Here is a 25,044-nt window from a genome sequence, read left to right on the forward strand (position 1 = left end):
TGTTGTTTTGGTTTGTTAGGCAAAAACTGAGGTAATTTGGAAGTTATGACATTAGCGTTATGTGAGGAATACCATCTCACCATTTCAAGTGAGGTGCTATGCCTTTGACTTGCCAAATCTCAGAGGACTAACTTTATTAGCCATGAAACCATTACAGGATAGTTCATGGTTAACATCAACGTGAAAGAGATTCCAGCTAATATGTACTAGTAGTGTTGTGCCCCCTGCTGGTGAAGCACATTGCATTTTCCTGAAAAAAAAAAAAAAAACCTGAACAGTCACCATGATGACAAGATGTTTCACAGTTTTCTCATTTTCTTAATATCATGCTCTTGATCCTCTTAGTATTTGTATGATTCAGAGTGACATGTGAGTCTGCACTGTTGCTGAGTCGTAATTAATAGCTTTTAAGCATGGGGTCTCTTTGATGGACAATAGGGCCTCAGAAATGGTTAGAATTCGGAGAATGTTATGCATGCAGGAAGCCTACTGTAGCATATATGCTATGCACATTTCTAAGGCCTCAAAATTATCAACTGGATCAAAACTTTGCTGTTAAACTTGTTCCACACAAACAGCTATATCCCCTTTGTCATCTGATTGACAGTGCTCCTTTCAGGTTATTGTACATAGCCTTTTGCTGTGAAATCTTTACTGTTTGTTTCTAAAGTAAATGTAAGAATACATTTTATATTGCTAGATTTTTTTTTTATATTCACACTATATTAATAGCCTGATGTGATGCACAACAAATATCTAATATTTTTTTCCTAACGTTTAACAAACAATACAAATATTTTTTTTCGGAATATGTCAGTCTTTACAGGCGTAAAGGCTTACATGAAAAACGTTGCAAATGCTGGATGATTAAACGGTCAATGCTGTTAGAATGTTGAATATTAAAGTATGTTCCATATTTTTGTTTCAGATGTCTCAAACAAACGCAAATGATTTGTTGTGAAGTGAGTTTCTGAAGGACATTTACGATTACATGCACTCATCGCATTTGTTTATTTTTTTTATACAGTTTTAATCATTTTCTTTAATTTAATGAAAATACACACTATCATACATCTAAATGGCATTTTTAATTATACCAGTAGGCTTTCAATTTGAAAGCAATTTTATTGGTTGGATTGCTTGAAATAATACATTTTATTGCCAAAATACCGACACACACAAATTAAAAACAAACACAAAAAAATACAATTAAAACTGTGATCTAAACAGCGTGCTGCTCAAATGAGCGTTGCAGGAATTTATTTCCAGTACTGCTGCATTTGACCTTTATTTAAATGTAATCAACTATTTTCACAGTTCCCTGATTATACACGCATTTCTAAATTATAGAAATCTAAATAATAAAGTTTTACATAGTTTTCAGACAACATTCGCGTTACTTAAATCTGTACAATGAGACTATTATGACCCTCCGCGCTTTCCGTCGTTCCCAAAACAAACTTCCAAGTTGAGTCGCGACTCGAGCTTTCACCGATGTCAAAAGCGGACAGCCTTTCTCCCGTAAGCTACCGCAGGATGTTACGTTTCACTAAAAACATTGAGCGGAGTTTTGTAAATCCGTTACTGATATTGAACTTAAACGAGCTTAACTACTTTCTGTTTACTCTCTTGGGCGGTTTTAATGTGTCAGAAGCTAAATTCCGATACACATCTCGTGTGTTCTTGTAAGTGTGAGCAAGGGCGTTACTTTCGCTTGTGAAGTCTGTGAAGTTTTAAAATCGCTATTTTATGTCATTTAGATGAGTGGCTGTCACAGCGTCTGAAATGGATTAAATCATGCTGATGGAGGAACAGAGCTGGTGTGTACTCATTTCAGTTATAATGTGTTTGTGTTACTATTTTAAAGTACTTTATGTTCCCTCTTGACTTTTTACAAACCGGCCTGCTGTTATTTTCCTGGCCATTTGAACGCAAAATGAATTTTGAAGAATGTTCACCCAGCTCTTTGCATCAGTTATTCGTGCACATTCAAAAATGAGTGTGTTTGTTCCAGCTCTGGAGAAGAGGAGGGCTCTAGGGAGAAAGGTGTGCTCTACAGATGGCAGGGCTATTTCTGCAGGGTGACCCCGGAGAGACTCCTGCTGTCCAGGCCAGTGCTACATGCTGCACTGGGCACTTCACATGGACTTCTGCTGACAGAAGGTCAGAAGCAAGCCGTAAATGAAGATGACATGAGTACATAATTTAGTTGCATACTGTTGTAGTCAGTAGTTTATTTGCACCTAGCAGAATCTGAGAAATCTGGGAATCAAAAAAAAAAAAAAAAAAATGTGCATGTTTCTGTTAGTACTGTATGGTTTTGAGATCCATCTTTTCACCATGAGGACAATTGAGGCACTCATCATCAAGTTTTGGACATTCATTGATGCTCAAGAAAGTAGCATGAGGCAAGATAATTATGTTTTTTTTTTTTTTTTTGCCTTTTGGGAAACGTGAGTATCTTATTTAGCTTCTATAAGAAGGTATAAAAAATATGAGCTTTAAGCAGAATAAGAAAGTTTACAGAATATGCAAGGTGTATGTAATTCATGGGATTAAATTGATCTTTTAAATATTTTGTCATTTAATTTTAGTCTAAAATATATTTGTAGAGTTTTTGTTTTGCAACAAATCAGTAAAATTTTACATTTTCATGGCTGTGTTTCACCCTCTCTCTGACCCCTTAAATATGTTGTCTTAATCTTTAGGAAATTGTATTTTCTCATTAATTTTCTGTTTAATTGAATTTAATATATTTATTTAGTAATAGTAGCAATCCTTCTTCCTGGCTGAAGACTGCTCTCTTGCTCTCTTGGACAGTGTTGTATAATTGTCATACATGTTTCTCTCTCAGATGGGCATGTGTATAATTTTGGCGAGCAGCCTTGGAAAGGAGTCGACTCTCAGCCTGCTGGCCCTGTTATAGAAAGCGTCCTGAGCGGTCAGCGTGTGATCTCTGTGTCAGCGGGCAGCTTTCACTGTTCTGCTGTAACGGAGGATGGACTCATCCACATGTGGGGGGAGAACTCTCATGGCCAGTGTGGCGTCTCTGGAATGGACCAGGTATCCAGTCCCACTGCCGTTAGTGTGGTGGATGGCGAGATCCATCCTCCGCAACTGGTCCGAATCCTGAATGTAGCCTGTGGAGCGCAGCACACTCTGGCCCTGTCAAGGAAGCATGAGGTGTGGGCCTGGGGTAGCGGCTGCCAGCTGGGACTAGTCACCAGCGTATTCCCGGTATGGAAACCCCAGAAGGTGGAGCATCTTGTGGGAAGATATGTGGTTCAGATCGCTTGTGGTGGGTTTCACAGCCTGGCTCTGGTTCAGATTCTTTCTCCCCCAGAGGACAGTCAGCAGGCTCAGGATAGATGTGGGCAGTGTAAGAAGAGCGTTTACACTATGACTGACAAGGATGACCATGTTATCATATCTGATGATCATTACTGCCCACTTGGAGTGGAACTGACTGATTCTAAAGAAGGTCGAAGGTCAGGGCAGAGTTCTCCAGCCCAGACACCACAAAGCAAAACCTCCTCGCCCCACTTCGAAGTATCCCCGTTGACCTTGAAGAACATCTGCGAAGACCCAGGTCTTTCAGTCAGATCTCAGCAAAATACAACGAGCCAGGAGTCTACACCAGTCCCTGTTTTATCTGAAACCGGACATCCATGTCTACGCCGAACCAAAAGCAATCCCTACCCGGATGAGCAAGCTCTGACAGAGTACCTCAAAAGAATTTCAGACCAGACCCTCGCTGAGCAGGCCGAGGCCGCCTCTTTGGGAGGCTCCCATCCACCGAGCCGTCAGACATCACTTACATGTCCTTTCCGATCCGACCAAAGTGATGAGCTTCCACTACCTCCCTCTTCACCAGCACTGAGTAGAGCTGATATCAGATACACAGAACTCTGTGCATCAGATACTGTCACCGACCAGACGCACTCTCTCCATTTAATACCAACACTGGATTCTACTTCTGATGATTCTTCACAGCACTCCGGTGTGGATGGAGACGTTTGCATCAGTGACCAAGTGATTAGCAATGGATGTTTATTTGAGGCCTGTGAGGAGGGAGGAGAGGCCGCTGGATTGGACTTCTGTCCAGCAGATCCTCTTCAAGGCAAGAAAAGCACCAGTCTGATGGACATCACGTTAGAGGACACTGAAGCACGTAATCGCGGAGGGTCTTTACCTAACTTCTCTCCAGGTATTGTGTACCTCAAAGTTTATTTGAAAAATGTGTTCATAAAATAAATCATGGGCTACAACATTTTATTCTTTCTACATGAGTGTGTTGTCTTAATCAACCAATCAGGGCTTAACAAAAAGTTGTTTTCTTCTAAAGTTTAGATTTTAGTGACCCATCCAGCATTTTCACATGCTAGTCGTAACAAAATATGACTTTTGTTTTTAGTTGGGCAAATTTAGCCAACTGGATATTATTATACTGGTGAGAAATGAGCAGAATTTGCAAAAACCAATGCAGAAATGCAAGAAAAAATTAAATTTGCTAAATAAACGCATGTACATTTTTTAGTGAATTCTTCATCAACTGGCTTCAGCTTGCCGTTCAGCAATTGTAAGAACATATGTGACGTTGGAGCACAAAACCAGTCATAAAGGTGCATTTTTTTTTTATCGAGATTGATAGAGATCATAGATGTATGGTTTGTTAGGATTGGACAATATTTGGCCAAGATACAACTATTTGAAAATCTGGAATATGAGGGTGCAAAAAAATCTAAATATTGAGAAAATTACCTTGAAAGTTGTCCAAATGAATACTTAGCAATGCATATTACTAATGAAAATTTAGGTTTTTATACATTTACAATAGGAAATATACAAAATATCCCCATGTAACATGACCTTTACCTAATATCTTAATGATTTTTGGCATAAAAGAAAAAAGATATAATTTTGACACATACAGTGTATTGTTGGCTATTTCCACAACTATATCTGTGCTATTAATATGACTTGTTTTGTGGTCCAGGGTCACATATGACCTGCCAAATACTATGTACTTTTTCTTGGTACTTGCTACAGTTTAAATCTTGGTAACCCCCCTTTTATGCAAAACACTTTCACTTGCAGAAGAAATGAATCATGGAAGACTGCACACAGGGTATTTTTACAGTGCACCGGTTACTGAAAGCCTTACTTTTGCATGATGCTGCATCCACATCGAACATAGTTCCAAGAGCACTGTCATATTTGCCAGCGAGACACAAAGTTACCAAGTGCACTTTTAATTGATCGTTCACCCAAAAGTGAGCGTTGTGTCATCATTTACTCACCCTCATGTTGTTTCAAACCTGTATGGCTTACTTGGTTACACTTATTTTAAGATGCCCTTATTACAGTATAAATATGCATTTACTGAGTGATATTAATTAAGTACATGTACTTACCATATAGGTAGGGTTAAGATTAGGGTTTGGTTTAGTGTTAATTGCATGTAATTATGTTTAATTTATTGTTATTATAATAGTAAGTACATGTAACGTGTAACAAGGACAACTTAAAAAAATTGTTACTGCCTAATTTATTCTCTAGAACATAAATTAAGATATTTTGAGAAGTGTTTTTGTGTCTGCAGGCGTAGTTAAAGGTCATCCAAACTGTTTAGGATTTAGGTTTGGAAACGACATGAGGGTGAGTAGAGGATTACATAATTATTATTTTGGGGTGAACTCTCCCTTTAAAAGCTTAAGGTTGTAGAAATTCAGTTTATTTAGTTGGTTATTTGCATGATGATTATTTTTAATACACTGTTTAATTTCAGCGTTGCCTTCTGGCAGTCATCAAACCAACCATTTAAGAGCTGTAGTAGGTACCTCTGAGTCCAGAAATCTCCTTCCTTCCCTCTACACTGAGGTGTGGAGCTGGGGGAGGGGCCAGGAAGGTCAGCTAGGTCATGGAGACCATTTGCCCAGGTACAATAACCACAGAAGTGTTTTACGTTTAACTGTTCATGTCCTTGACCACAGTGAAAACATATTTTGATTTTCCTCTTACAGGTTACAGCCTCTCTGCATCAAGAGCTTAAGTAAAAAGGAAGTTATCAAGATCACTGCTGGAGCAAATCACTCATTGGCACTGACAGCTCAATGCCAGGTAGAGAGGGGCTTCAGAATATTTCTCCTTTCGGTTATAGACTGAAACGGTTCATATGATTTAACACTTTTTTTCACAGTTGATTGAATCACAGATGTTAGGTCTGTTCTTTTAGTTATACACACACACACACACACATACACAAACATATATAAATATATATAATTATAATTTACATTTTTTAATTTTTTTAAAATTACAACTTTAGTTTATGTTAGTGATTTTTGTTGTCATTTTTTAAATTTTACTATAGCATTCAATATATTTCTGTTTAATTAAAAAGATTGTTGCGCTTCAACTTAAACATAGTTATTTCTGTAACATACCAAAGAAACATGTCTAATATCCATTTAAGTTTTTTAAGTAGTTATATTTCAACCTTATTACGATTAGCAAGTATTAGTATATAGTTATAGTATAACTGTTTTTTCTATTCTCTTCTGTCACCTCTTCCTCATATCAAGTGTGTATTTCTTCTCTCTCACAGGTTTATTCCTGGGGAAGTGACAAGTTTGGACAGCTTGGTCGTATAAATGCTCCTAGCACAGTTCCCAATCTCACCATGGTAATTTTTTGATGATATTCAATAACTTTTTCTGCAGACCTTTCCTTTTAAGGCATTCAATTCCCTGTATAAAATGAATGTGCTTTTGTGTGACGATAGTTTTCTGAGGGTATCCGTGTGTGGGACGTGGCAGCAGGGCAAACGCACACTCTGCTGCTGGCTGATGGGGAGCGTTATCAGCCCATACTGTACTACAGCGGAGAGCAGGTGCTGGAGAACTCTGACAGCACTCATCCCCTCTCCGGGACCTGCACCCAGACGCCCACCCTTCTGCCCTTCTGCATGAATGTTCGTACAGACCCTTATGGCAGTTTATTCTGTTTATACAGTTATTTATTTTTACTGTGTGTATGGTGTTAGCAAAATAATATCCACATTTATTAGGGTTACACAATTAAACTTATAAATGATCTGAAGCCATCCTGTTTCACTGTAGATTCTTGTACATAGGCCATACCATTACAATGCATAGCACAAAATCAGTCACAAAGAAAAGGGGGAAAAAATTATATAAATCATTAAATAGTTTTGTAATCATTAAAATAACAAATGGCCAATATAAAACTGACCTTCCAAAATACATCTAAAAATAAAAATACTTTTTAGTTACTATTTGTTTTATTATTGTTAATAAATCCCAAAGAAAATTGCATTCTTAGATGAAAAACTAAATTAAATTAAACTAAATAAAGATTGGAAATGTTGCTGTGTCAAGTGAAATTAAATAAACTACTAATTATAATTAAATGTAATTGCGATTAATCACATCCAAATTAAAAGTTTTTGTTTACTTAATATATGTATGTGAACTGTGTATATTTATTAAGTATACATATATATATATATATATATATATATATATATATATATATATATATATATATATATATTTAAAATATTCACATGTATTTACATGTAAAACATTTATATTCCTATTTATAAAGTTATGTTCAATTTGTTATATATAAATATATGTAATATATAAACAAAATATTTTTCATAAATATATACATGCATCTGTGTGTGTGTATTTATTAGTGCTGTCAAAATTAGCGCGTTAACGCATTCGATTAATTTGAAATATTTAACGCGTTAAAAAAAAAATAACGCAATTAACGCGGTTGCAGTTTTTTTTATTTCCAGTTGTGGCCTATGTGTGTTCAACGTGCAAAGAAATATGGATAAGACCAAGGAAGGACTTTTAGACGGAAAGTTTCTGCCACAAGAAACATTACTCTTCATTCAGTCTGCCACAAGAAACAGCAACATTAAAATCATGAACTCAAATATCATTGTTTAAAAAAAAAACAAAAAAACAATGACTGTAACAGTGCGTGAATCAGACCTTTCTGTAACGCTAACGTTAATAAGCTTAAGCGAAAATAACAAAATAATTGTGTAGCGGAGTATTTTTTGTACACAGTGCCGCGAACTGTCAATCACTCCTGTGCGCGTGCATCACTGTCCTCCTCGCAGCTGCAGCAACTTGCGCTCTCTCTCTTCATCAAGCTTTAAAACAAAAAGGGGGCAAAAAGATCATATTATCTTTGTGCATAGGCTATAGATTAATTAGATAAATGAATATCTAAATTTGTGCCTTTCCGTCTACGGTATTTTTTTAGAACTTAGAAAAAAAGATGCTGCAGCCAATGAGCAGCCAGCGGGGGCTGCAGGACGACTCAACCTCCGCAGACAGTTTGTAATGTTTATCAGACAATAAATACTCAAGATTTTGCTTTAGTATAACTCACAACGAGTTTCACACACCTTCTCCGGCCACGTTGAGTTGTTGACACTTAACAGTGGGAAAAGCGACACATGCGCTATTCACTTGTATAATTTAAGGGTGAATGGGTAATGTAGTTTCTGCTCTGGGTGGGATGAATTAGGAAGCTTGCATTGTGAAGGGCGCTCTGAAAATCGGCAGTGCAGGTAAAAGATTAAAACCTCTATTAAAACAGATGTCCAAATGAGCGTACCGGTACGCTACAAGCACGTTCTGGGCGCACGGAGAGGTGGCGGTACGCTCAAGAGCTATATTTGGAAGTGGCGGTACTGAGTACTGGTGCATACAGGCCCACTTAAAGCACTGGCAATGACTATACTTGGGAATTTTTTTGCAGTCCACTTAGAATTCAACATGGAAATCATTTTTGTTTTTTATTGGCATTGATTGTTTTGAAATTCAAATGATACTTACATGCCTGTGTTTTTATTTCTGTAATAAATATGGCTTTCAAGCCAACAGTTAATTTGGAGGATATTGATGGTTTATTGCAGGTATGTTGTAGGTACATGAGAAAATCTGTGTTACAAGTTAAACAAAAATTCCAATAAACAATCATATTTTGAATTTAAATAGTTTCTTTGTCTTGAGTTTACATTAATTATTTACATTTTACATTTACATATCCAAAAAGTTTCAGTCTTTTAATTGCGATTAATCGCGATTAATCGCGATTAATTTTAAAAAATTGTGCGATTAATTAGTTAATTTTTTTTAATCGATTGACAGCACTAGTATTTATATATACATAATGTACACAGTACACACAAAAATATATTATATTATATTGTTAATAAAATATATTACATATTATGTAAACAAAAACTTTTATTTTGGATGCAATATCATTTGACAGCACTAAATAAACTAATGCGTTCACCGAAATAAAAACAAAATAAGTGTTTGTAATTTTTTTTTAAAGCAATTTAAAACAAAATGCAAAAATGCATAGCAAAATTGCAACTACAAATTAAAATAAAATTGAAAACATAATAATTTATAGTATATAAACAATGAATTTAAACTGATTTAGATACACTTGAATACATAATTTTTCCAGCAGGTATCTGTGATTTGTTAATGTGTAATATACTGGAAGGTAATCACATTCAGTAACTTACTCTAATTTGTGTGTGTCCTTTGTTTAGATTGGCTATGTGAGTAAAGTGTTTGGGGGAGGGCTGAATTGTTTGGCTTTGGCCGATCAAAACGCGATGGGTTTCATAGCTACAATCCACGAACTGGCTTCAGCAGAGAGGAAATTCTTCTGCACCCTCAGTAAGGTGAAGAGTGAAATCCTGAGCCCCCTTCTAGCCCGTGGTATGTAACAGAGTGTTTTACTCATCGCACATTTTGTTTTGAATTTGTGGATTGTTACTGTATTTTTTTATATTGTTTGTTCCCACTCTGTTGTAATGTAGCAAGTTTGGCCTTGTCTCTGGGTCAGTCCTCCATGTTGCTGTTTCAAGAGATGGCTGGTAGTTTCAGCAAGCTTTGCCATCTGACAGGACAGCACACCGTATCCCTCACCAACTTCCTGCAACGAGGCAAAGTGATCAAAACACTGGTCTTGATCAAGAACACAGGCATTTTCATGGACACATATAAAGAGTAAGTATTCAAACTCCAGAGACGTTAACATCTTTCATATCTTCAAATCTCTATAATAACGTCAGTGGTGATGTTTATCCTCAGGTACAGCGACCCAGTAGGAAACTTTCTTGTTATGGGAGGATTCCAGTCATTGCTGAAGCCCTTACAGTGCGTTGTTATACTCCATAATGTGTCATCTATGTGCATCATTATAACATATGCAAATAATGTGTTTGGTCATGCATGATCTGTTTTTATTTTTTCAGAGAATCCTTTGGGAAGAAACTGGAATTGATACAGTCTCTGCTAGAGTCCAAGGAGAAGAATGCCTCACCCTATGATCTGTTAGTCAACTTGTTTTATATGCCCTTGCAGCACCTGCATGGGTATAACAGATTGCTTCTAAAACTAGCCCACTGCTTTGAAGTGGTAAGAAAATGTTTTTCATTATGCTCTTTTAAAGGAATGATAGTGGCATAAAAACACATGCCATAATCTTTTCTTTTTTTAGAACACCGAGGAGTATGATTGGATTCAAAATGGCTGCTCCAAATATGAAGCTTTAGCTCGCCTTGTCAGCAAGCAGAGGAGAGATGCTGAGGCCACTTTCAATTTCTGGAAGAACTTCAAAGGGAAGAATTCGGTATGGTGCAGAATGTGAATAGTTAGGACACTGTCCAGCTCCCATAGCTGTTGTTTTCGTTTGATAGGACATATATTTTTTTAATGTTTTGGTATCAATTAAAGTACAATAAAACAGAAAATTTGTGTTATATTATTGCTATTTAAAATAGAAATATTGTAAAATATTATTATATATTATATATATATATATTATATATATATATATATATATATATATATATATATATATATATATATATATATATATATATATATATATATATATTAGGGGTGTAACGGTTCACAAAATTCACGGTTCGGTTCGATACGATACACTGATGTCACGGTTCGGTTCGGTTCGGTTCGATACGTTTTAGATACAGCAAAATGTAAAAACATCTCAACTTTTCAGAATGCCGCAAGCGCACCGCGGGTCATGTGACAAGAACCAAACAATCAGCTTCATCCTTTCCCGTAACAACGTTGAGAGCTCAGCCAAGATGAAGGAACAGCTGATCATAGTTGTATATGGATTGCAATTTTGAAATAAATTCAGTAGCAGAGCTACTGCAAGCGATTTTTAGAGCTGCAAATCCATTTATCCTTCGCTGAAATTTCCGCGTCTCATGGAGAGAGCACGTCATTGTTGCTTAGCAAAGACAGACGCCTCATGAGCGCTTCTGCCCGAGCGCTTTGGAAAGGAGGAGAAAGACGCGCTTAGCGTTTTCCATGCGTTTTTAGGCACGATATGTGAACGGCCCCTAAGGCGCTCGCTCACTCAGCACGCGCTGAAGGCTCGTTGCAAAATGTCTAATGCATTTAACAGACCAGAAATATAAGATCCTAAAATAACCAACAGGTCTGGTGTTTGGGTTGGATTCCCTGTAAGCTATAGTGTCTAAATGCTGCAGGGATAGTTTGCTGCGTGCATGTTTCTCCTTTTTTTCGTCTTTTCCCAGATAGTACTGACGCATATATCCCAAATATTTCCGCTGGTTTTTTTTTTTTTTTTTGTAATCCCGCTGGTGTACCCTGTCATGTTGCAGATGCGACATACCGTTGTTTTTTTATCCACCACTCTCTTGCCATCACCATTATAGCTTAAAGGGAATCCAAAGTGCACCCAAACACCAGACCTGTTGGTTATTGGAGGATCTTCTCATTTCTAGTCTGTTAAACGCATTGGCTATTTTGCAACGAGCCTTCAGCGCGTACTGAGTGAGCGAGCGCCTGCTGAGTAGCCTAACATAAACATATAAGATGGTGTTTTTTTTCTTCTTCGGGAGTGTCAGGGGCGTTGCCTGTTACGTTGTTTGGGTTATTGGGCTACCTTGTTGAACGCATATCATTATATTTCTTTCTCTCTCTTTTTTTTTTTTTTTCAAATATAATTAATTACTCCAACGAACCGTTCGGTATACATAATGCGTACCGCGTACCGAACCGAAAGCGTCGTACCGAACGGTTCAATACGAATACGCGTATCGTTACACCCCTAATATATATATATATATATATATATATATATATATATATATATATATATATATATATATATATATATATATATATATATATATATATATATATATATATATATATATATATATAATTTATTCCTGTATTGGCAAAGCTGAATTTGCAGCCAATACTGTAGTCCTAAGTGTCACATGATCATTTGATGCATAATATTTCTTATTAATTATCCATTTTGAAAAGCAGTTGTGCTGCTTAATATTTTTTGGAAACTGTTTTACAGTTTTCAGGATTCTTTGTTGAATAGAAATTTCGAAAGAATATTTAAAACCGAAATCCTTTGAAACATCGGTTTTGATTAATGCATCCCTGCTGAATAAAAGTATTAATTCCTTTATAAAAACTTACTGAGACCAAACTTTTATACAGTATATCCTCCAACTCAATTGTATTTTTGTGTCACAATAACGTCAGTTTAATTCTGTCTTGTTGCATGTCTTGCTCTTTAATTAAATTCACAATAGTTAGGTGTGCTGTCTAACATGTTAATGTATTACAAATCTTTCTGTGCACTAAGATTGGAAAATTCACTTGTTTGCCCAACAGACATTTTAAATGTTTCCATTCAAATGTAAAAAAAAGAATTAATTTGTAATTGAAGTTGCATGAAAACAAAAAGCATATGAAGCATTGGTAGCAGATACTTTCAGCATTCACTGAAAATTTTCAATTTAAACATTCACATATATAAAAAAAAATGTTAGTTAGAAACCCTCATAAATGAGTTCTTGCAGTATGCATTTGAGCAGTAACAATCTACTAAGATCCAGGCAAGTAGCAAATTAACTGAATTTTTCATTCTTACCACACATGTTGGCTTTACTAAGCAACATATTTTTTGATCAATCTGAGAATTGTTTAAATTAAACAACTTTTAGAAATAAGAAATGTTGGCCTGCTCCTGTAGTGGTTCACACATAATGCAGTATAATCTGCCACTGTGAAAATGAACCAGTATTTAGGTGGTGTTCATTTCCCTCCCTGGCCGCAGCTCTTGTGACTTTACAGTACTGTATATTACTTCCACTGTATAATGTGGTTGAGTTGCCCTAGTTACTATTTCCTTTAATGAAGTTGAATTGCCTGCTTGCTCAGGGTGCTGCAAGACTAAATAGTGTCAAATTTGACCACATAAGTTTCAGATACGTTTCTGCTTAGTTTAAGTGGAAACTTGTGTGTGGCCGGCTGGATTCATGCACATCATGTGTCTGCATGTGTCCCGTTCTCTTTACCTGACCTTCTCTTTCTCAGGAATCCCTGCGTAAGCCGTCTCGTCGTCTGGTTTGTGAGAGCAGTAATAAAGCTCTGACGTTACAGAACGCTGGAAGATTCTCTGCCAGCTGGTTCATCCTCTTCAGTGATGTGCTGGTTCATGCACAGGTTAATTCATTTGAACACAAAATTTACCACCCTGTAATTTTCATTACACAAATTGTTCATTTTATTCATGTTTTTTTTTTTCTTTTTTCTATTGTCTTTATTCATTCAGGGAACTATTCCATCAAAGAAGCTTGTGAGTATTGTGTGTTTAAATTCTTGCCCACGCAGAAACAGTGTATACTTTAGGGCTTGACTTGAGCCTAAAAAAAAACATAAAGCCTGAAATGTCCACGTGGAAATTGTTGTTTGATGAAAGTTTCCCATGCTAATGCTCCTTCGTTTCTCCCTTCTGAATCATAAGGTGGCATCTTTCCCCCCTTTTTTTTGCTTCTAATTGAAGTGCATTATTCTGCCAATGAAAGATGCTTGTAGAATCATGCTATATTGTAATCAAATTAATGGAAAGAGTGGCCAACAGAGATTAAAATGTGAATGTCAAACTTTGCTTTAACATTGAATCTTTATGTACTAACTATATGGTGCTCAAGGTTAAACTTGTTTTGTTTATTTATTTATTTATTTATTTTGCAAAATATTGCTGTTGCTTTTTTTTGCATTGCTAACTAAAACTACTGTGCTGTTAAATAAAGCTTAAGTATTAAGCTTTAGTGTTCCTGTAGCTCAATTGGTAGAGCATTGCGTTATCAAGAGCAAGGTTGGGGGTTCGATTCCCCGGGAACACATGATAGGTAAAAATTGATAGCCTGAATGCACTGTAAGTCGCTTTGGATAAAAGCATCTGCTAAATGCATAAATTTAATTTTAATTTAAGTAAAATATGTATGTTAGATGAAAAAAAAAATGAAATGTTGCATTGGCAAAGCATTTAAATAAAATTGGTAAAACTAATATAAAAATATGGAAATTTTAAGAAAAATGCTAGTTAAAAATATTAATACATGATATAATAGTATATAAATAGGAGTACTACAACTGTCAAATGACAGAAAAACAGAAATTACATTAAAAAATAATAGTTAGGGCAGTTTATAAGAAATAATTTTGGTCCTAGTTTCAAACAATGAAGCTCCATGAATTTAAACTTAATATATCAATTGTTGTTTTTTATCGTGTGTGTGTGGTCCAGGTATAGCATGTCCCCACAAGGACAGTAAAACTTGCAATTTTTGATGATGTGGTTACCAAATGTAGATTTACATGCAGAATTAGTTGTTAAAAAAACGACTAAATAATGTTTTTTTTTTATTATTTTTTTTTTTAATTATTATTTAGAAAAATGACCTTTTTTTTGTAAGTGGTAGGTTTAGGGGTAGGGTTAGTATATAGAATATAATGTTTGTACAGTATAAATGTCTATGTACAGTCATCATAAAACCAAAACACCCATTGTGTGTGTGTGTATTTGTTTGTCAGGTATGCTGGCATATTGCCTTGTATTGCTTTGTGGTTTTTGAAACTTGAACTGTGTATGTTTTGCTGTGATGTTTTCTCTGCATGCTTGGATGGTCAGTGTTTTCTTGGTCTAATTTGCCAGTGGTTTTAAAATGGCAATAGCATTTAAATGTTTCAATTCCTCCCTTGTCTGCACACGCTTTTAATAACTGTTTTCACAATGTCTAACTGGCCACACACTTCAGAGGGGCACTTTACCCATATACTGTACTATCATATCATGCAATAGCACATCATATTGATTATTTCCTTAAAATGAAATGGATCTTAACTGTTGATTTCTGCCTGTAGTTGTAGTAATGTGTTTTGGGTGTTGGGTGTGGTTTCCCTTGTGCAAGAGAGCATTTCATATATCTGATGTAGTTACATGGGTGTGTGTTTGTGTAAAAGGGTGGATAAAGCTCCTTGGTGTTTTTAGATGTATTTCCTGTTTAAGTAATATTTTCAGGAATCTGCAGCAGCAGAGCAGAAGCTTTAGTTTTTATTCCCTTCTTAATATACAGTAGATGAGGGAGTGGTTTACTTCTACTGTAACTGATTACATTCTTTATTTCTGTTTCTACAGTTCTCATCTCTTTATGTCTATCCACTTGCTACACTCTGGGTGGAGCCTATCTCAGATGAAAGTGTGGGCCAGTAAGTTATCCAACTTAACTTTTTTATCTTTCATTTTCAGTTTTATTTCATTTTAACATAGTTTAGTTTAGCACATGAAATTTCATTAAATATTATATTGTCTGGAATGGTCAGCCCATCTACCAATGAAAAATATTTCTGCCCCAGTTTAAACTATGACTGTCATTTGCAGACATGGCCTTAAGCTGACCACACCTGAAGATAACTTTGTTGTTCTGGCAGCATCTCCCTTGGAAAAGGTAATGCCCTTGATGCGGTAGAAATTTGGTTGAGAAGCTGTTCTGTTTTGAGTAAATTCTGCCATCCACTTGTTTTCTGGAAGGGGAATTGGCTGAGAGCCATTAACCAGGCCATTGAGGACGTGCTTGCTTTAGGCCTGAACGGAAGGACACGTGTGTCTAGAGACAGCCAGAATGGTGAACCACCTGTGTCACGCACGTCTACCTACACCTTCAGCAAAGAGGGCAGACTCAAAGATGCCACGTATGAAGGCCGCTGGCTGTCAGGCAAACCTTACGGCAAGTGAGTGCATGCCCATAATGACTGTTTGTATTCACACTCTATACAATAAAAAAAAACATTCTTTCAAAATTGCTCTCAATCACTTAAGTGGGGCTGGTATGCATTTTTATTTCACTCAGGGAGCAACGCCGGTGGTAGTCCTGCCTAATGTGCAAAAAAAAAACGTTTTTTCCTCTTCTCTTTTTTTTTTCTTTTCTCTTTGAATCCACTGTGGAGCCTGTTTAATTAACTCTGGATCACATGTACCTGTACCTTCTGTTCTTTCTTTAATAGAGGGACTCTGAAATGGCCAGATGGGACGGTTTACTGTGGCACATTCAAGAACGGCTTGGAAGATGGGTCAGTATGCACAGTTTAAGAATAACGTGCATACCCGGGTTTGCAGATTCTTTGTTATACACTAGAACTTTTTTTTTTTTTTTCAAAAAAATGTATATGTTTTGCAAAGATGAATGATAAAGACATTTATATTGTTTGCAGAGACTTATGTTATGAATAAATGGTGTTCTTTCGATCTTTCTGTTCATCAATTATCCGGATATAATAAAAGCACATGACAGTTTCCACAAAAATATTAAGCAGCACAACTGTTTTCAACACTTGTAATAATAATAAAAAAGCCTCCTGAGCACCAAATCAACTCATTATAATGATCATATGACACTGAAGACTGGAGTAAGGACAGCTGAAAATTCAGCCTTGATATCACAGGAATAAATGACTTTTTTAAAGATTCTAATAACAAAACGATTATTTTAAATTGTAATAATATTTCACTAAATGACTGGTCACTGTTTCTTGATAAAATAAATGCAGCCTTGGTGAGAATAACCATTTCTGTTTTCTTTGTAGATTTGGAGATTTTATGACGCCCAACACAACCTTAAACAAGTTTGAGCGTTACCAAGGTCACTGGAAGGAGGGGAAAATACATGGCTTTGGCACATTTTGGTAATTATGTAAATATCTATATTATAAAGGTCTTTAAAACCTTTATCAGTTAATGGGGAACCCTGAACATCTTAAATTAATATAGTTACCCTCTAGTATCCTGCTCATGGTCTGATTGTGGTCTTTGCAGGTATGCTTCAGGTGAAGTGTACGAGGGCTCATTCAGGGACAACGTGTGTCATGGTCACGGCATGTTACGTAGTGGAAAGTTAGCCTCTCCTTCCTCCAGTAGTGTGTTTGTGGGCCAGTGGGTTCAAGGCAAGAGAACAGGCTATGGGGTGTATGATGATTTCAGCAGGTATGTTCATTGTAGTTACCAAGTTTGAGATTTTAAACATCCTCCTGAACAATTAAATTAAGTTGTTTTTATATCTCCCAGAGGTGAGAAATACATGGGAATGTGGCTGGATGACCAGCGTCATGGAGTCGGAGTCGTTATAACTCAGTTTGGATTGTATTATGAAGGATACTTCTGTAATAACAAGATGATGGTCAGTTGAGATGTTATCATATGCCTGAATTCAAGTACCTGTATTTTGCTTATATTAAATATACACTTCTTTTAGCTGTTTGTGCACCTAGATGCATTGTCTACTATTATTTGAGCAACTTACTATGTCTTTTGTCTGATGTAGGGCAATGGGACTCTTCTCTGTGATGATGACACGGTCTTTGAGGGCGAGTTTTCAGAGGACTGGACTCTGTGCGGAAAGGTGTCTGAAATAATTTGACAGTTTTAGGTCACAGTAAATCTATAGAAACTATTTGTGATTTGTGCATGTGAATGCTTCTGTGTTCCTGAATCTGCTGTGGTTTTATGGATGTGAAGGGTGTTCTGTTCATGCCTAATGGTGACTCCTTGGATGGGGTCTTTGACGGTCACTGGGGAGACGGTCTAAGAGTGGCAGGAACTTTTACAAAACCTTTTGAAGCTTTGAGGACAGAAAGAAAGATACCGTAAGTGTGTCATGAATAATGCTTTTTGGCCTACTTTATATTTTTTTTGTATATATTTCTTTTTAATCTGTGTTTGTGTGTGTGTAGTGTGGCTGGTCAACACGCAGTGCCTGCAGAAGACAAGTGGAAGGCAGTGTTTGATGAGTGCTGGAGTCGATTAGGCTGTGAAGCTCCTGGTGAAGGAGTGCCTGAAAAAGCCTGGGAGAACATCGCCGTTGCCCTCACTGCCAGACGCAGACAACAGAGATATCGGTATGTACACACACACACACACACACACACATGCACACAGAAAAATTTGCAAGTAAAGGTGTGATCACACTAGGCTTGTAACATACAGTTTTATACTCTGCAACATATAGGTAAGGGTTTAATCTTACACTCCAGTGCTTCTTTTTTTAAATTAAATTACAAATACTAATTCAGTAGTTCACCAAACTGGAGCTTTGGTGCACAAAAGACAAAACTTCTTTGTTTGCATGCACATGAATGTAAGTGAACAGAGCATGAAGAAATGATGTATGTTTGTCTATAGTCCAGAGGAGCTGAGCCGATCTCAAACTAAGATGCTGGAGAGTCTTGAGGTGATTCCTCAACATGTGGACCCTGTTACTGCTGACTCCTACAACAACATCCGTCGGTATCTCTTGAAGGTGAGATGTTTAAAGGCTGCACAGCTGTACAGATGCATCAAAAAGCATTGCAATCTGGAGCATTGAATGAGATACAAAATGTCAATCCAGTTGGTATCTGCAAACAGATTATGCTAGAGCTTTTTCAGAACTAATTTACTTTTCTAAGCCATGTTTGCAATAACACCAACTGGTGTGAAGGGGATTTTTTTGTGCTATATATATAGATCACAGATGTAGCACAGTGGCCACAAAGTTTCTGTAAAATAGTCTTCAATTTGGTTTTGATGTTGTAAGATGTATATGATTTTTATTTCAAATAAATGCTATTTGGTTGAATCATTTCTTACATAATGCAACTATTCTACTGTACTAAATCCCTTTAGGCCTGTGATACCCGGCATCACCCTCTGGGCTGGCTGCTGGAGACCCTTGTGACTGTGTACAGGATGACCTATGTTGGTGTGGGCTCAAATAGACGCCTTCTTCAGCAGGCAGTGGAGGAGATCCAGTCGTACCTAACACGCATATTTCAAATAGTCAGGTAACACTTCTCATGATACAATATGAGTAACCAGAAACCTTTAGGGCTTTAAAAACCAGCGGAGCATTTTGCAAAGCTCATAGGAAACATTTGACTTGCTGTGAAGTTTCTGTCCTTTTAATTTTACTACTTCATTACTTAATGAACTCTGCTAAATGTAATAATGAAGTATACTGTTCATTTCTTTACAGCCTCAGAGACCACTGCATACTTGATATTCCTTATAACCTTACAAGGAATATGAAGTATTTTGTTGTTTTTCAAATATTTGTGTTACAAATATGTGCTGCAGGTTTCTGTTCCCTAGTCTCCCTGAGGATGGAGGTTTTATTTTGGATTCTTCCAGTTCCTCAGAAGAGGGCACAGAGTCTCTTAACAGCAGTCCACATTCAGAGACTCCACAGCAGGGGTAACTCAGCTACTGTTGTGTTGTTTCAGATTTATGCACTTTTTAGTTGCATTACATTAAGTAAAATGTACTCAGATTGATCTATTTACCTATCATCTGCTTGTATGTATATAGATAGATCTAACAGAAAAAAAGTAAAAGTGGTATTATTAAATATTACAACACCGGTTTTACCGACAAGATGCACATTAAATATCAGCCGAGATTTATCATGCATCCCTAATATATACAAAGTGATAGTTAGTTTCTGAAAGACTGATAGTCTTGTGTTGTGTTACTGCAGTTGGTTAGTGAGCAGCTCAAGTCTTCTCCTGCCGGTGTTGCTGCCGAGGCTTTACCCTCCTCTCTTCACCCTCTACACACTAGAGAAAGAGAGAGAGGAGGAGGTGTACTGGAGCTGTGTGTTAAGACTCAACAAGCAGCCTGATCTTGCTCTTCTAGCTTTCCTTGGAGTACAACAGTAGGTGACAATAGGAACAGTGCCATATGAAATATTCTTCTTCTACAGCGTTTATGAAAGAATGCATTTATAACGCAGTGCATTCATACGGGCATTTATAAGAGTATTCTTATTTCATTATAATGCAAGCATAGTGCCTTATGAAAATAAAAAATAAAAACATGCATGTATGATCTCATGAAAAATAGTATAGTGGAGTATAGCTCCCATATTTGTAATGGATTATAAGTCCCTTATCTTGTCAAAGTCTTCTTGTAATCTAAAAGGCTTTATAATGATGTCATAATCATTTCAAAGTGTTCATTGTCTGATTTTAGTAAAGTAACCAAGGGTTTGTCTATTCTTTAACAGTCATAAGATACTATGAGGTGGTCATAAGACATTAAACTTGAAAAATGTCAAGATTTGAGACACACAATACATTATAACCATGTGTTAAAAGTAATCATTCACTTAAAAATGTATTATAACTTGTGTTACGATTATTCATGAGATTGTACATTATCCGCATTATGCATGCAATAGCAATATATTTGCTGTTTAATATTTCATACCTAATAAAATGTTGTTGTTTTTTTGTTGCTAATTTTAAGCAGATCAATATTTAATTTCATAAGTGTGGAAATACTTTTTGTGGCCCCTGGATATACAGTAATGACCAATCAAAGCCCCAGGCCAGGAAGGACGGTGGTTTTTACAATGTTGAGTTGAATGTCATTTTGTTTTCCAGAAAGTTCTGCCCAGTTTCTATCTCTGTATTGGGAGAGACAAAGCAGGTAAAACTTTATCATTCCTAAGAAAATACTCCGTAATGACACTGTTGGTAAAATATAACTTTATTGGTTCAATCAATTTCAATGGACAGGTCTTGCCTAGTACTAAAGACGCCTGCTTTGCAACTGCTGTTGAAACCCTACAACAGATCAGGTAAAGAGAGTCGTGTGTAACAAAGGCAGAAAACAACAACAGGAACACTTCATTAGCAATCTCCTTTTTATTTTTATTTTTGCTTCTACAGCACAGCATTTACTCCTTCAGACAAGTTGCAGGTGATACAGCTCACCTTTGAGGAGATCACACAGGACATGCAGGCTCTGCTTGGGCTAGATTTTCTGTGGTGCATGGATGACCTCTTTCCAATCTTCCTCTATGTGGTGCTACGTGCACGGTACTTTGTTGTTGTTTTTTTACATTTCACTGCATATTGACTTAAAGGGGGGGTGAAATGCTCGTTTTCACTCAATATCCTGTTAATCTTGAGTACCTATAGAGTAGTACTGCATCCTTCATAACTCCAAAAAGTCTTTATTTTTATTATATTCATAAGAGAAAGATAGTCTGTACCGATTTTTCCCGGAAAAACACGAGCGGCTGGAGTGGTGACGTGTGGGCGGAGCTAAAGAATCAAGAGCCCCAGTAGGCTTTTGCGTTGAGAGCATGTGGAAGCTGTGACATTAACAGTGAGGATAAAAACATCCAAACAAACCATGGCTAACAGTCAGATTCAGTGTATATTTATGATCCAGAATCAGATCCAGAGGCTGAAATTTAACAAGAGCAGCCTCAGCAACAACGTCTCTATGTGGTATGTATTGAAACTGTATATATTTGCTTAGTGGTTTTGCATAAAGTTCCACTTTGTAGTCTTTTTTTTTTCTTTTTTTCTTTTCTTTTTTATTTTTATTTTTAAGCTGTACATGTGGAAAGTGCAGTTTGATGACAACATCGCATCTTGTTTACTTGATATGCTTACGCGCCGATTGCTAAGTTAACAACACAGAGATATTTGAAGCAGTTTTACTCACCACCTGCGGTTCCAACACACGATCATGACCCTTTTTCGTTGGGACTGCATTATCCTTAAGAAATAAACGATGTGCAAATCCGTCGTCAAACTGGGCCTTGTTTGTAAAACAAGCATCTTCGAAATGCAGGGAACAAACACAAACACTTGCACAACTCCGTTAATGCTCTGTAAAAATAAACTCCATCCACTGGTCCCTTAATGCTGTTTTTTTTTGGTAATCTGTGCAGGGTTGTCTTGCCCTGGCAACCAAAAACACACTTCTTTTGTGACATTTCGCGACACTCTCGCTCTGATCAGTGATTGTCTGTGCTCAGCCTCTCTCTGCTCTGCTATAGGGGGGCGTGCGCTCTTCCGGCAGAAGTGCCTCAGGACCCATATAAGGAAATTCCACTCCATCTAACGTCACACAGAGCCATACTCGAAAAAAACTTTCCGAAACTTGTGACAAACCGGAAGGAGTATTTTTGGAACAAAAATACTCCTTCAAACGTACAAATTAATTTTTTTAACTTTGTCCATGTTTAGCATGGGAATCCAACTCTTTAACAGTGTAAAAAACTCAGTATGCATGAAATAGCATTTCACCCCCCCTTTAAAGTTATCAGTTGTACTGTATGTGCAGTTTGTCTTCCCACATAAAGAACCTGTCGCTTGTGAATGTATAGGATCAGAAACCTGGGCTCTGAAGTGAATCTGATAGAGGACCTTACAGACCCCACTCTTCAGCTGGGACAGCTTGGATTCATGTTGACAACTCTCAAAGTGAGAATGAAATTACATATTTTTTTGTCCACACAACTTAAGAGACGAGTAAAATTATTACTTTTAAAATCCTAAGGTTGTGTCATTAGAGTATCAGTTTTTACTTTAATTATTTAAGATTGGGCTTGTTAAATTCTTAGTTTGAAAGTTTAATGTAAATTTCTGAGCTTGAATCTGAATGATAAATGTATGACATGACATCTTTAGGGTCCTTTAGGTCCTTAGTCCTTTAGGGATTCTTTAGGGTCTTAATGAAAAGTCTGTAACATAGTTTGGTTAAATTTCTCAATGGTAGTGTAAAACAACATCTTTTTTACCCTGTCAAAAACAGCTTTTTTCAGAGCAAGCCATTTTGATGCATGTTGCTTTAAATGTTAATGAGCTCTACTGACCCCGCCCCTTCCTTCCGAGAAGCTCTCTGAAAGACTTGCCAACTAGCACAGTATTAGGAAAGGTGATTTTCCAAAGATTCATTAAAAAACCTTACACACGAATGATTTGCATGATCATAAATACATTTAGGTAGATCAGGGGTGCATTCCATTCAAAAAGAAACGTAATCCACTGTGTCTCTTAAGTGTCTCAGATGTCCGGAATAAATTATGACTACTAATTTTATTATTACATCCAACAACAACACCTCAATCGCTTAGGAGTCATTTTTGTCTACATCTGCTGTCTACTGATCACTCGGCAGGTCTAAAGTAAAACACCAGTCCAGTCTGTGCTGAAACAGTACTGTCAATCAAACTATTGTGGGAGTGGTCACACTGACAGGCGTCTCAGATCGGCTTGATTTGATAAAGGGAAAATAATTTTAGGAGATTATAAAAAAAATAGATTTTTATCATTATAGTGTGGCTGTTTATAAACTCTGCCAAAATGCATTTCAGTTCAAACAACTTGTAAAAGAGCATGTCGCATCCTGTGACCCCTTTAAGGATTTGATGAATTTTAAGGATAATCTCATTACACAGAATCAATCACTGGTCCTCTTTCATTCTCTTCCATGTTTAACTTTAATCTCTTTCTGGCTGTTTATCTCTGCCCTTAGGCTTGCTACAACCAGATTCAGCTTGAGAAGACGACATAGGAGGGCTTGGTTTGTGAGCGGTGCAGCCACAGCTTGCCAACTTGCGCAGTTTTACGGAGTAGTTGCCATTTAAATAGACAGATTACAGGTCAAGTCAATATATGCTTATTTATTTCAAGTCTCAAAAATAAGAAATAAGCTCACTTGTCTCTCTTAAGCACTGTTCTACAGACATTACTTCAATTGTTGTAACTGTTAAAACTAACATTGACCATCTGACTGACAGTAAAGTTACCCCTAGTAGAAACATGTACATTTCAACACCTACCTGGGCAGAAAAGATACTTTTTCTATTTTATACATGATAGCAGAGCAAGCACTCTGCAAAGGTTATTACATGCAATTTCAGTAATAACTGACACTTGTTACTATATATTTTTATAGGCTTTTGTACTGATACTCAAATATCAGAATTCTCACGGATTGACAGTGACTATACGAATTACATTTACCCTTTATAGAAATAAAGTAATAAACTAAAACCACCCTTATTTGTATAAGCAACAGTAATACATTAAAAATATTTTGCTATGGAAAACCCATACATATACTACTGTTTAAACATTTGGGATCCGTAAGTATTTTTTATTTTTTGTGATGTTTTTTGACAAAAAGAAAAAAGTATTTTACGCTTAACAGTGCACCATGTATGTTGATCAACATACAGCAAAAAAGTAATATTATTTCCATTTAAAAAACATTTCTGCTATACAAAGCTGAATTTTTATTACTCCAGTCTTCAGTGTCACATGATCCTTCAGAAATCATTCTAATATGCTGGTTTGCTGCTTACAAAATATTTATTATTATGAGTGCTGAAAACAGTAATGCTGTTTAATATTTTGTGCATACTGTTGAAAATTTCAGTCACTTTTAATCAATTTTTTTGCATTGAATAATTGCTGAAAAATTGTTTAATTTCTTTCAAAATGTCTCACTGATCCCAAACTTTTGAGCAGTAGTGTACAAAAATGATCCTTCTTGAGGAACTTGGTTCATTATCTCTGGCTTTAGGAAATTCACTAAAATCAGTCCGGCTTACCCATGATTTCTAAGAGAGAGATTCAAGGACAGCATGTTCTATTTTGATAATTTGCACTGTTGTAAAGCACTGGCATCAGTTTTTAAAAAAGGTAGCTTGTTACTGCAACATTTTTGAAAATAGTTACTGTCACCTTGCTGAAAAATCTAAACAAGTTCATAGTATCACTACTTTTAACTTGTAATCAATACTAAACAAAATCCTAAAGCTGC

General features: G+C 36.4%; 1 protein-coding gene across 2 annotated transcripts; it reads left to right on the forward strand.

The window, feature by feature from the left end:
- Window positions 1–1,432: 1,432 nt before the first annotated feature.
- On the forward strand, window positions 1,433–24,598 carry als2a (alsin Rho guanine nucleotide exchange factor ALS2 a). 2 transcript variants are annotated; one of them, XM_026272201.1, is made up of 34 exons: window positions 1,433–1,521; window positions 1,761–1,820; window positions 2,015–2,163; window positions 2,855–4,207; window positions 5,789–5,939; window positions 6,024–6,120; window positions 6,608–6,685; window positions 6,785–6,973; window positions 9,620–9,791; window positions 9,893–10,082; window positions 10,167–10,232; window positions 10,331–10,493; window positions 10,576–10,707; window positions 13,476–13,604; window positions 13,714–13,737; window positions 15,583–15,653; window positions 15,826–15,892; window positions 15,976–16,175; window positions 16,449–16,514; window positions 17,028–17,126; window positions 17,257–17,424; window positions 17,506–17,617; window positions 17,762–17,839; window positions 17,956–18,083; window positions 18,171–18,335; window positions 18,619–18,736; window positions 19,102–19,259; window positions 19,552–19,668; window positions 19,952–20,128; window positions 20,859–20,904; window positions 20,994–21,055; window positions 21,147–21,296; window positions 22,601–22,697; window positions 23,752–24,598. In XM_026272201.1, the coding sequence occupies exons 2-34, from the start codon at window positions 1,798–1,800 to the stop codon at window positions 23,788–23,790; spliced, it is 5,034 nt and encodes a 1,677-aa protein (XP_026127986.1). In that variant the 5' UTR covers window positions 1,433–1,521; window positions 1,761–1,797; the 3' UTR covers window positions 23,791–24,598. The 2 variants fall into 2 exon arrangements, with proteins under 2 accessions (XP_026127986.1, XP_026127987.1); XM_026272202.1 differs by lacking the exon at window positions 1,433–1,521 and adding an exon at window positions 1,542–1,685.
- Window positions 24,599–25,044: the final 446 nt, after the last annotated feature.

Source organism: Carassius auratus, chromosome 9 (assembly GCF_003368295.1).
Source record: "Carassius auratus strain Wakin chromosome 9, ASM336829v1, whole genome shotgun sequence".
Lineage (NCBI taxonomy): Eukaryota > Metazoa > Chordata > Actinopteri > Cypriniformes > Cyprinidae > Carassius > Carassius auratus.

Coding starts and splice junctions, on each gene's coding strand:
- als2a (XM_026272201.1), top strand. CDS start 1,798: ATGCTGATGGAGGAACAGAGCTG. Junction 6,686..6,784: donor CAGTTCCCAATCTCACCATG/GTAATTTTTTGA, acceptor GTGTGACGATAG/TTTTCTGAGGGTATCCGTGT. Junction 17,127..17,256: donor CATGGCTTTGGCACATTTTG/GTAATTATGTAA, acceptor TGGTCTTTGCAG/GTATGCTTCAGGTGAAGTGT.